This window comes from Antedon bifida, chromosome 6, assembly GCF_963402885.1.
Source record: "Antedon bifida chromosome 6, ecAntBifi1.1, whole genome shotgun sequence".
Classification (NCBI taxonomy): domain Eukaryota; kingdom Metazoa; phylum Echinodermata; class Crinoidea; order Comatulida; family Antedonidae; genus Antedon; species Antedon bifida.
This window is the reverse complement of record NC_136231.1, coordinates 4456146-4468337: the sequence shown is the minus strand read 5'-3', so window position 1 is coordinate 4468337 and position 12192 is coordinate 4456146. Positions and strand designations below refer to the sequence as shown.

At 30.3% G+C, this 12192-nt stretch overlaps 1 protein-coding gene across 2 annotated transcripts; it reads left to right on the top strand.

The window, feature by feature from the left end:
• Positions 1–897: 897 nt before the first annotated feature.
• On the top strand, positions 898–11738 carry LOC144844310 (5-phosphohydroxy-L-lysine phospho-lyase-like). Of its 2 annotated transcripts, XR_013612416.1 has the most exons (13): positions 898–952; positions 2143–2261; positions 2975–3134; positions 3715–3789; positions 4417–4516; positions 5219–5332; positions 5944–6026; positions 6538–6638; positions 7647–7771; positions 8740–8894; positions 9141–9230; positions 9694–10992; positions 11075–11738. XR_013612416.1 is itself a non-coding variant. In XM_078701157.1 (12 exons), exons 1-12 carry the CDS (start codon positions 900–902, stop codon positions 10043–10045), a joined length of 1527 nt encoding a protein of 508 aa, XP_078557283.1. In that variant the 5' UTR covers positions 898–899; the 3' UTR covers positions 10046–11738. The 2 variants fall into 2 exon arrangements, 1 of the variants encoding a protein (XP_078557283.1); XM_078701157.1 differs by having other exon boundaries at positions 9694–11738.
• Positions 11739–12192: the final 454 nt, after the last annotated feature.

Below are 12192 nucleotides of genomic sequence, written 5' to 3'. Positions count from 1 at the left end.
TAAGGTTGATTCTTACAAAAAAGACTAGCTACTGTTAGGCTAGACCCTGTACAGTTTTACTATTTATTACAGCTCCATACACATAGCTAGGCCTACTATTCTAATTAATGCAAATCCTGACCCCAAATTACTGTTTAAAATAGGTATCATACCTTCATAATTTATTTATTCAGTCAGGTATAAAACTTACAAGTAGCTGCATGGCTAAAAATGTTGCATTTACAAAAGTATTGTACAATTTACTTTTTGAACAATAAAAAGGATGTAATAAAAACCAATTAAAAGGTACAACAATATTGTTCTGTATATCGCTTTGGCTCTATGAACTATTCAGTATTCCTTTGATTTGTTTTCTCATTGAAGAAAGTCAATTTTTATGATGAAGGTAAATATGAATGATGGTGATGATACCGAAATTGAATGAGTATCACAAATAGAATAGAAATAATATTGATTGTTTAGTTCAAACATCTTGTTAAACCGTGCCCTGTATATAAACCACAAAAATGTATTAATTTATTTTGGCCTAAAAATGTGAAGCTCTGGGCCAAATTTTGAGTTAAAATTTTAAGGGATATTCATGTTTTTTTTTTTTCGTCTTGATTTCTATTACAAATATTTGATTTTGTACAATTAACCAGATATTATATTTAAAATTGATGCCTGTATCTGAGCTTTAATGTGTCCTTGAAAAGTAAATTTCATCTAATCCAGTCATTGTGTTACCAGGCATCAGCCATGAGAGAGTCATGTGAACAGATACTTGCATTGTAGTCATTTTGAACAATTACAGTATTTTATTTCTAGCTGCCTTCTCTCTAAACAAGGTACTAGCTTTTGAGTGTCGGTAGGCCTGTAGTAAATTTGAAATAATATTTTGTTTTTATATTTTTAAAGGAATGGAAAGTTTACCAAAAGACACAACAGTGGAAAAGAGAAAGAAGTTTATAGGGTAAGAAATTTATTTTAAATGTTAAATGTTTCATATATTTGAAATAAACTAAAATAATAAATAAAAAACTTTGTTTTTCATTTAAAATTATTTTTAGGAAAATTACTAGGTTCATAGTATTTATTTAAAATTAAATCATGACTTTTTTATTCTGTTGTACATACCGGTATATGTTTCCAGCCAAAATATCAATTGTTTAATTCCACTGTTATTTACCACTGAGTTAGTATATTATTTCTCTAAATTAATTATATGGTATTACTTCCCGTATTGTTTTCCTGTACCGCAATGACCTATTGTCCTTTCATACAGTATGTAGTTCTTATGTAGTCACTTGTTTTTGTAGTCTAAAGTATCTAGGCTGATAAGTACATTGTATATACTCATACTTTCCCAATTTCCTCTGTAAATTGCCTTAATCCTGTCTGAATCCATGTTTTCACAAGTCACAAGTGTTTTCAAGACAAGACTAAACTACCAGCTGGTGTTGAGTAAATGCCAAAAACAAGAGATATTTATTTATAAAAAAACTTTGAAAAAATGTTATACAGTACACTAAAAAATCTTTCTATGGAAATTGCTGTTTTTAATATACAGTAAAAGTAAGGTACAGAGAATCATAGTCTTTTGTCTATAAATTCTGATATGCATTGTCTACAATAGTTGAGTTATACTTTCGTTTTTGTTATGGTATGTGTCAGTTCCTACAGTAGTGAGTACCATGTGGTTGACATGACAGTCGAATCCTCCAGGTGAACAACGGTTGAATGTTATTAATTTTAAGAAAATAAATCCCATGTTTTGTTTTATATGCAAGGAACCATACACAAGAAGTACTTTATTAATGTGTTTTGCATATTGACACATGACTCAATTTAGTATTTTACTGTACTCATAACAACATATATAATGTTTTAGTAACTTTAAAAAAATAGTCTGGGCAGATTGTCTTGCCTAATTTGCTTTGTATCTAGTGATGATACTGTCTCAATAAATATAATTGATTGCTTTTTGTTTGTCTTTTGTGAGATATACTCACCTTTATTTTCATTTCAGTACATTTAGTGAGAATAAATAAATATTATTGTAAATATACTGTATTTCAAACGTTTCTTTGCAACCAAAATTACTGTTTCTTTTCTTTTCTTACATAATTGATTGCTATCATATTGTAACACTTCATTTCATAGAGACACCTGTAAACTGCATTTTTCAAATGCACCTCTTAAGATCACAAGAGCAGAAGGACAGTATATGTATGATGAACAAGACACACAATATTTGGATTGTATCAACAATGTTGCTCATGGTTTGAATTTATTTATTTTATTAAATTCGGCAAACACATAATTATTATAATTAGCTAGATTGCGTCAAGACAAGCCGACTGCTTTCTTTTGCCTGATTTTCAATATTTAATAAACAGAAAACATTAATTATTATTATTGTACATCACCTTCAGTGATGATCCTTTGACAGGTAAATAGAATTTAAGAATCTTTTTGGTCAGTTGTGGTTTTTGCTAAGCAATTTTAAGAGAAGACAGATTTCTCCCATCATCCAGGCAATGACTATACAAATGTTGTACCAGAACAAACTGGTTTGTTGACCCAAAAAAGATTGGATTCATGCCAAATACATATTTACAATCCAACTTTGTATTTGATACCTTTGCCCTTTACATAATATTGTTATCCTACCTTTATGCAATTATGCAATGATTTTTCATTTCTCAGTCTAGAAGTTAGGATATTTTAACCTAGATATTCCCATGGTTCATGGTCTGCATGGAAATACTGAAACATTTTATTTTTTAGGTCCCAAATCCTTCCTGTAAAACCCATTCTGAAAATCAGGCAAAAGAGTTGTACTTAATCAATGTCTCTTTTTTTAGCATTTGAAGTGATACAAGTTAAATATTTTTTTATTTTAGACCCATGATAGAAATAATATATTAAAATAAAAAATAATGATATAATAATGAATCTTTTAAATATGTAAATTGTTTCTTTGTCAATTTAGTTGGACATTCACATCCAGATGTAGTAGATGCTGCTGTGAAGCAGATGCGTTTATTAAACACTAATTCACGTTTTCTACATGACAATCTTGTACAGTACGCTGAACGTATTACAAACACACTACCCGAACAACTCTCAATTTGTTTTATGGTTAACTCCGGGTAAGTTTTTCAAAAGCCTTATCTACACTATCAAACTTTATGTGAGAAAAAAAATGTGACATGCCCATATATGGACATGATGATGTCATATCACTACCATATTTAAGCATATCACTACCATATTTGGGTTCATCACAATTTTTTGTCACATAAAGTTTGAGCTTTGTAGGGTGAATTAATAATAATGCTGGATTTAAAGGAAAGTGATTCATTGGTAGTGGATATTTGGGTCTAGATCAGGCTAATAAGACATAAACAAAAGGCCTTGTCTTTTGAAAATTGTATGTGTGCTACAAATTGCACTCAACACATTCAGGGGTGCTGTAGGTGTGCTGTTTGTATTTTGGTGTGTAGAAGTTTACCAAATTTAAGTGTGTTGTAAATCACACTCCTCAAGGGCAGTTTATGAGTGTGTTAGGTGAGTGATCGCACAAGGCCTAAACAAAAGATCTAAACAACACACTCAGATGACCCAGCTACGATACCCATGGTCAACGGATGATTGATAGACATTGGATTGACTAGGCATTTTTTAAAATTTAAACAATACACACTTTTCTTATTAATAATATATTTTCAGGTCAGAGGCAAATGATCTTGCACTACGATTGGCAAGAGCACACACTGGACATCAGGACGCTATTGTATTAGATCAGTAAGTGGAACGAACTACCACTGTTTATCAAACATTCACCCACTTTTGATTCGTTTAAAAATAATTTAAAAACTTATTTGTTCAGCAAAACTCGGGATACAATGTGCCTTTATTATTGTTCAGTAATATAAACATTTAAAAATTTAATATTCTGAGAGCAACATTGATGTTCACTTAAGCGTGGTTCCCACTAGAGACGCAACACAAGGATGTACGCGCAACAAAGCGAGTTGACCAATGACAAGCCACTGTTCGAATAATCCATCGATTGTTATTGCTCAAATCACTTGCATTATGTCCTTGTGTTGCGTTGCTATTGGGAAACAAGGTTAATGCTAATGTTAGCAATCAACGGTTAACTGCAATTAATCTTAAAGTAATGTCGGTAAACTCTGAGCCATGCATGTGTGCTGTCTGGGATGAGAGTCATTGTTACAATGAAAACTGATAAAGAAACGAGAGCAACTGATTATGATTATGTAATATACAATACATCACAATATTATATACTTCTATATATGAAATCTCAGTGTGTTTGTTTGTAAAATATATATCATTGTGTATATTTACCATTTGGAGGTGTGTATTTATTTAATCTATTTTGCAATGATTATCTTGATTTTACAGTGCATACCACGGCCACTTGACGACTGTAATGGACCTTAGCCCATATAAATTTAACCAGCCGTGGGCTAAAGGTAATCACCACAAAGAATGGGTTCATGTTGTAAGTTTTCTTGCCTATAAAATAAACATTATTTTATCAGGAATAATTTAGTTTCAGAATTTTTCATAAACAAAATAAATATTCTCAATATCTAGCTTCATAGCAATAGCATTTAATAGATTAAAAATATTATCTTTTTTACAAGCTTAAAGCTTTTAGCTATGTAATTATACCGTACATCAACAATGAATATGAACATCCTAGGCAAGTTTTACTGATACAGAGATATTATGGAGAATTATTGTCACCTACCTTTTATTTAGTATTACTGAGTTCATTGTGTTGGTGAATTGAGAAGCCTATTTCTAATTTATATTTCGATTCATGTGTGTTTCTAAAAACAGCATTGTGTTGAAATCATTCATCCTGAACTTTCTCTTGACCTATTACTAATTAGATACCACCAACAATGCCCTTAAACAATGGTTACTAATGAACAACAAGGTGCTTTTATTTATCATCTATGGTTTCAGCATGAACCTATAAATTTAATTTATAAGTCCATGGTTTCAGGAAGTGAATCACTGGACTGTCAATCAATTATAATCATTTTTTTATGTACAATGAAAATTTTATAACAATTTGACACATCATAATTAAGAAGACCAAAAAACTGATTTTGTTACTGGACTTAAGCCAAACCAAGCATTGAACTTATATCCATATATTTTTGTTCATTCATGTATTTTGTTATTGATTTAGGCCCCACCTCCAGATATGTATCGGGGAAAACATTGTGATGCGGAGAAACCTGGAGAAGCGTATGCAAAAGAGGTCAAAAAGGTCATCAACATAGCACATTCAAAAGGAAGAAAGGTAATACATCAAACTTAGTGGTTTTAATCTTTTTTACTTTCAATGCCTGGGTTCAATTCCTGGTTGTGAACAGTACCATAATGGTCAAAGCAACGTGCCTCTACTCCTTATTTCACCTCCATTCTCTGCCTCGCATAGTTAGACTTAGCAAACATAGTTCAGATCGCTCTCTGGGATTAACTGTATATTCTTGAGGATAAAAAATAATGTCCGTTATGTTTTTATAAATGATTTTCAGATAAACTTATTTTATATTAATACTTCATAAATGATATTTTGATACAATAATAGACTTTGATAGTGCTATGTAATGTCATTATTTATTTAGATTCATAACCATTGTATTTTAATTTTTCATATGAATAATAATGCTTGTATAGGGGTGTGTGTGTTTATCTGGATGCAAGGTTATTCAAACAATGTGTTTATCCATTGGGCATAAGATTGATATATTATATATAATCTTTCTATGGTAGACTGAACCCAATAATGAGCCCACTAGGATTTGAAGCTTTGCAGCACTTCCTATATGCTTCACAGTATTATTATGTTTTTAATTTTGAATAAAGTGTTGTTATTTTAGCTATATCGTTGTTTTTTCATTGTGATAGATTGCTGCCTATTATGCTGAATCACTACAGAGCTGTGGAGGGCAGATTATTCCTCCGCCTGATTATTTTAAAAATGTTTTTAAGTAAGTATTTACTTATACCGCTGTTTCTATTTCCGAAGATTAACGTATGGACAGAGTTTCATTAAATGATAAAAAGATAAACCAATCCAAAACACCCAATAATACCTTTTTAGCCACAGGACAATGTAGCAATTATTGAGTTTATTTTAAATTTTGTTTAGGGTAATTTTAATACAATTTGTACTCTATTTCTTCTTGATATTACTGTAATTTTGTTGAAATTGTTCATATCAAGAAGTTTAAATTTATATTTTACCGTTTTACACCAAAAACACAACGACTCCCTGAGCTTATTTTAAATTTTGTTTAGGGTAACGTGGATACAAATTGTACTGTATTTTACAACTTCTTGATATTAAGTTTTTTGTAGTTTTTCATATCAAGAAGTTTATGTTTATATGTTACCATTTTATACCCAAAAAAAAAACAACTTCCCTTACAGTATAACATTCACGAACAATAAACAGGGGCATTTTTATTCAAATAAATACTTTTTTTACTTTTATTCCAGATATGTGCGTGAAGCTGGTGGAGTGTGCATTATAGATGAAGTACAAGTAGGCTTTGGACGAGTCGGCTCTCATATGTGGGCCTTCCAACTTCAAGGTTCAGGTATGTTTCTATTCTAACAATCCTTAGTTAATATATGTATATTAAAATGTTTAAATTGTAACATAACGGTGTATTTGTATTTTAGTAATATACCTTTGGGATGTTATTACCATATTAGGCCTAGTTAACTTTATAAAGCCGAACTGAAAAAGTGTGAAACCTTGGAATGAGATTATTCTTTTTTTCTTTCAATAAAAGCTATGCTCTAGTTCATGGACTAGAAGTCGTTTCCAAACTAGGCCCTTTTTCAGTTCAGTAGACAATAATTCAAATCCTTGACCTTCAGAATTATTTAAATCAAACATGGTACATGACAATTACTAGTAATACCATGGATCAAGCATGGTATCTGAAATTGAGCCAAATTAAGGGTGAATTATAGTCAATTTGGTCCGTCAAATCAGGGAAGAGTGAAATACCCTTGTCAAATACTGAAATTGTAGTGTGTATAAATGGGTACCCGGTTAGATCAAGACACAACTTTGCGCTGATTACTAGCTGTACTATAGGAGTATGTTTCCATACGTGTTTGATCCAAAAAAATTACTGGGGTAATAATATTCAGTGCTGAGAGGTTTCACAACATTAGACGCTATATAAATCCAGGATATTATTATTATATGTCCAAGAATTTATGATTATTATTATTACTCATGGTAACGTATATGAAGAAGCTCATTATTTTATATACTGTATATTTTTATGTCATTTGCTGTGCTGTTATTTTTATTATCCTGAAAATTTGTTATCCCATAAATAGTAGATTCAAATTGTTCTGAATTCATTGTGTGTATGTTTTATATTGATGTTAATACCTTTTGTAGAGCACAATTAAACATGCAATGAATTATTTTATTTTAAAAAAAGGTATATTAAAGTTGCAATTGGCTACAAATTATTAGAAAAAAAAATTCAAACTAATATCAATTGTTAAACTCTAAGATCCTTAATGTACCATACTTCCCCCCTCTGCTTTGTGGATTTCTGCACGGTTTTGCCCATTTTCAGATGTCACTCCGGACATTGTTACGATGGGTAAGCCAATGGGTAACGGCCACCCTGTGGCAGCAGTGGTTACAACTAAAGAAATAGCAGCTAGCTTCGCTGCTGGAGGCCACCAATACTTCAATACAGTAAGTAGTGTGCGACAGAAGAACGCACATTACCATGATTTCGTTGTGTATCGGTCATCAGATGTACTCCCTCCGTTTTCGTGATGATGCTCGTCGTGCCCTTTCACTTTCGGAGTGGTGATTTGTTTCTATTTACACATTTTTATTGATTAGATAATAATATATGTTAAAGATTTTATTATCCATTATACAATTGTGATAGTAACAATAATAATATAATTATTGAGTAACTACATATGATTCTAATTGTAAAAACACATTCTTAAGAAGAGAACAGAAAATGAAATACTAACACAATCTGGTCTAAGCTAAATTACATTGCTTTTAACAATTATTTTATGACTTATAATTATATGAAATATTATTAATACTAAGTAGTTTTTTCAAATTTAATTTAACAAAAACAATTAATATAACTAAATTTGTTTGCTGGTTTCTATTCATTACTTTCATCAATTCATTTTCTTTAATCCAATAAATGATCAATAATATTAATCTGACCAATAAATTAAAATTAATATTAAATTTGAATGTAATATATTATAAATAACTTATTTATGAATTTAGTAAAGCAAAAAAAAACCCCAATAAAAAATTGCAGGTAAGTACAGTATCCCAAAGACAGATACAATATGTCTGACATAATTTATAATAAATTTTGAATATTTATAGTTGCATAAATTTTGTAAATATTAAATTATTTAAATAGTTTAATTATCATCTATATTAATATATGAATGTACTATACTGTATGTCCATAAAAAAATATATAATTTAATAATGTACATAAAGATAATACAAAATGTGAATTTAAAACTTAAATGATTATGTACTGTATTGCAGACTTGTTGATAATGTCTTTGAAGTTAAAAATTGTAATATTTGCATACATATTCATGTGTATGATATGCATAAATGATTTTCAAATTAAAGATATTAACATTTTTCTATTTTATTTCTTGTTTCAGTATGGAGGAAATCCAGTATCTTGTGCCGTCGCAAACGCTGTTCTTGATGTCATCGAGAAAGAGAAATTACAGGAACATGCACTAACCATTGGTAATTTTGTTCAAAGTGAATTAAAGAAAATGATGGAAGATTTTGAAATAATTGGTGATGTTCGGTAAGAATTCTTCTCCATCACTATTACAATTTTAGCTGACTTATTCAAAGTTTGAAGGTTTAAAAGCTGGATGGAATTTGTAACTGTGTATTGAGTATAAAATATGAAAACATTTGCCATGGACTCAGTTCATCCAAACAATACGTAACTTTGTTCTCTAAGCAATTATCTTTTCACTGAGAGGAGAACAACTAAAAGAGTAAAACAAGAAAAAAAAAATGAAATGTATTATTTATTTTTTTTTAGCGGTACCGGAATGTTTATTGGTATTGATCTAGTGAAGAGTAGAAAGACAAAGACACCAGCTGCAGTTGAAGCTAAGCATATTGTGAAAAGGTAAGGGACATTCAACGCTTTACTCTTTCTTGTTGAATAACAATACAACTAGTTTGTATACTAATACACAAGTTACCTACACTAATAGTGCTGATGTGGATAAGACTCTAAAGGAGTCTTACAGATTCCTGATATCAAAGTTTGCATATTTTCAACATTAACTAATGACTCGGTAAGACCAAGTTACACAGACGAGTGGTAATGACAAGCGGAAAAAAACCTTGTAGCTTGTCCCACATAGAGTTTGTATCTATCCCGAGCGGGAAACCGCTCGTCCGATCTGCAGTGTGTGTAAAATGGTCATAAGGAATAACATAGATTCTATATTTTTATTACCGTTACCGCTCGTCGTGTAAATTGGCTTTTAAACGGCTTTAATTTGTTTACTCCTATTTTGCTAGACTGGAATCTATGAATGATATTTATGAATGATATTTTTAATTTTCATATTTTCATTGTATAGGTTAAAGGAAAACTATATTCTTTTAAGTAATGATGGACCGCATGGAAATGTATTGAAATTCAAACCACCAATGTGTTTCTCAAAAGAAGATGCGAAGCGTTTGTTGAGCAAGCTCAGAGAAGTTCTACAAGAGTTGAAAGATCTGGAACCAGAGTTGATGGCTTTGATGCACCATGTACCAAAAATGGCCCACAATCCTAAAAAGCGGCCCTTCCCAAGTGACGATGATGATGATAATCAATCGACAACTTCCAGCGGTGTTGGCATGTCTTCGACTGGCTCCCCTATAGCAGTTGATCTGGACAACGATGAACACTTTCGTGTTCCAGAGAAGGTCCCTTGTCTGGAGTAAAACCACCACCAAAAGATTTGGTTTTGGTTTTTCATTTTAATTTCATGATTTCAGTGACAAATCAAATGTTTATGTTAAGTTTGTGAGAATACAAAAGGTTAATTTTTAGTAAGTTTTTGTGTTGCTAATGTTTGGTGCTGTGTTTTATCATGTTATACATGATATATTAAAAAGTAACAATGCAAGTAAATAGAAAGCTATATTTTTGTGAATGGTTTGTGGAGCAGTTTGTTTTATTGTATATATGAGAATAAATGAATAATGAATAAATGAATGAATGAGCAAGTGAATGGTAGGTATGTATGACGCAGGACATGTTATAAACTGTCAATTATTTGATATGGATGTACGTTATGATAGAAGTTATCGAATGAAGTTAATGAATCAACTTTCCAATATCCTACCAAATGTTATTTTATTTAGTTGATTATCACTCCAATTTAAGTCCAAAGTATCACCATTTAAAAACAGTTGACTTATTTACGATCTGTTGTTTTTAAACAAAATAAATTAAAGAAACATCTATTCTATTCTGACCTACATATATATGACACAATTTTAACCTTAAAATAATTTTGTAAGAAAAGATACAGCTTTAACATAATATGAATATATTAAATAATAATAACTATTGATTTAAGATTTTCTGTTGAATAATCAAAAATATAAAGCAAAGTATTGTACAAATAATATACTATATACTTTTTTTGGACATTGTATAGAACTATTAACAACTATCAATGTAAGTTTTTGGTGAATATTATAACAGTCAGTGGCGTAACGCAGAGGCCTGAGGCCCCTCCAACTTCCAACGCTGAAGGACTCTGGTGTTTTTAGCCTTTTTGGCATATTGTAATGCCTGTTTTTTCCTCTAGGCACTGCTCATGGGTTTAGCCAGTGAGTGCTCATAGCCATAATGCCACTGATAACAGTTGAATCGACATTAAGTGGACACACAGCCAAAAAAATCTCATCAGTATCCTCGCTTTTTATTGGTTAAATTGCAGCTAGTTTAAAAATATATACTAGTATGAGTGTTAAAGCATTTTACTCAATTCAATAGTATACATTGCTTTTAATCGTAGTAAAAGTAGTACCATAATATTTACTCTGCATATTATATTCTAATACTTAGCTCTTGTATAATTTTCACTACTAAGTTAATGAAAATATAATGTAATCTTGTAAGAACTCTTATAAACATCTTTTAAAACAAAAAAGGGTTATATGTTTTAATATAACAATTAATAATAATAGATTCTAGTTATTCACTAGTATGTTTTAATATAATAAATCTATAATTTGTGTAATCTCTGGTTTTAACATATGTTTTAATATGATTTATTTAAGCAATATATTATAATTTTGTTGATATTTTAAATTGGTCTTTGAGAGGAAACCAAATGTGTCCTAGTTTAATTATTTTAATTTAATAAGGAATCTTATTTTCTGTTTTAAGCTTGATTATATCTTAAGTTGTATATGCCTTATATTGTTTGTAGTAGTTGTTATAATACTGTACAGTATAATATAACATCACCATGCCATGCCAAGAGTTTCGAGTTTGAACAATACTATGGTCTAATAATAGGATATCTGCATATCAAACAGAATTTTTGTTTAATTTGTACTATATGAGTATAGTTTTCTCATTGAGTATTTAGTTAACGGCATCATTTGTGCGTTGAGTACTACTCAAAGAAAGAACCACAAAGGTTTCTAATACGCCTGGTTCAACCCTTTCTCTTGATTTATGTACTGTACTTCATTTTGTTATTTGATTTCTTTCAATGTAAGAAATTACAACTGTCATATTATAGTTTACCATTTGTTTTGTTTGAAATTAAATGAAGCAGCTTGGAATGCATGTTTTAAAGTTTTCCATTTTCCCATAGTAGGCCTAGGGAACTAATATTGCATTTATGTCGCGTTATCGTAAGGATGCCATACAACCAATTAATTTTCAAATATAAGAGTAAAAATCCCAGTACTACTATTATATGTACACAGATTTTATTATTATGTGCATGTATTATTATTGCGTTATCATGGTGTCATAGGAAAAGAGGGGCCAATTATGAACAATTCGTGCTAATATTTCGATATATGCATGCAATTTATGTTAAAAAAGAGGGTAAAAATTGGCA

Excerpts from the sequence above, each read along its gene's own strand:
- LOC144844310 (XM_078701157.1), top strand. The coding sequence starts at position 900 with ATGGAAAGTTTACCAAAAGACACAACAGTGGAAAAGAGAAAGAAGTTT. Across the intron at positions 4,517-5,218 it reads ACAAAGAATGGGTTCATGTT|GCCCCACCTCCAGATATGTA; the intron begins GTAAGTTTTCTT and ends TTATTGATTTAG. Across the intron at positions 6,027-6,537 it reads TATTTTAAAAATGTTTTTAA|ATATGTGCGTGAAGCTGGTG; the intron begins GTAAGTATTTAC and ends CTTTTATTCCAG.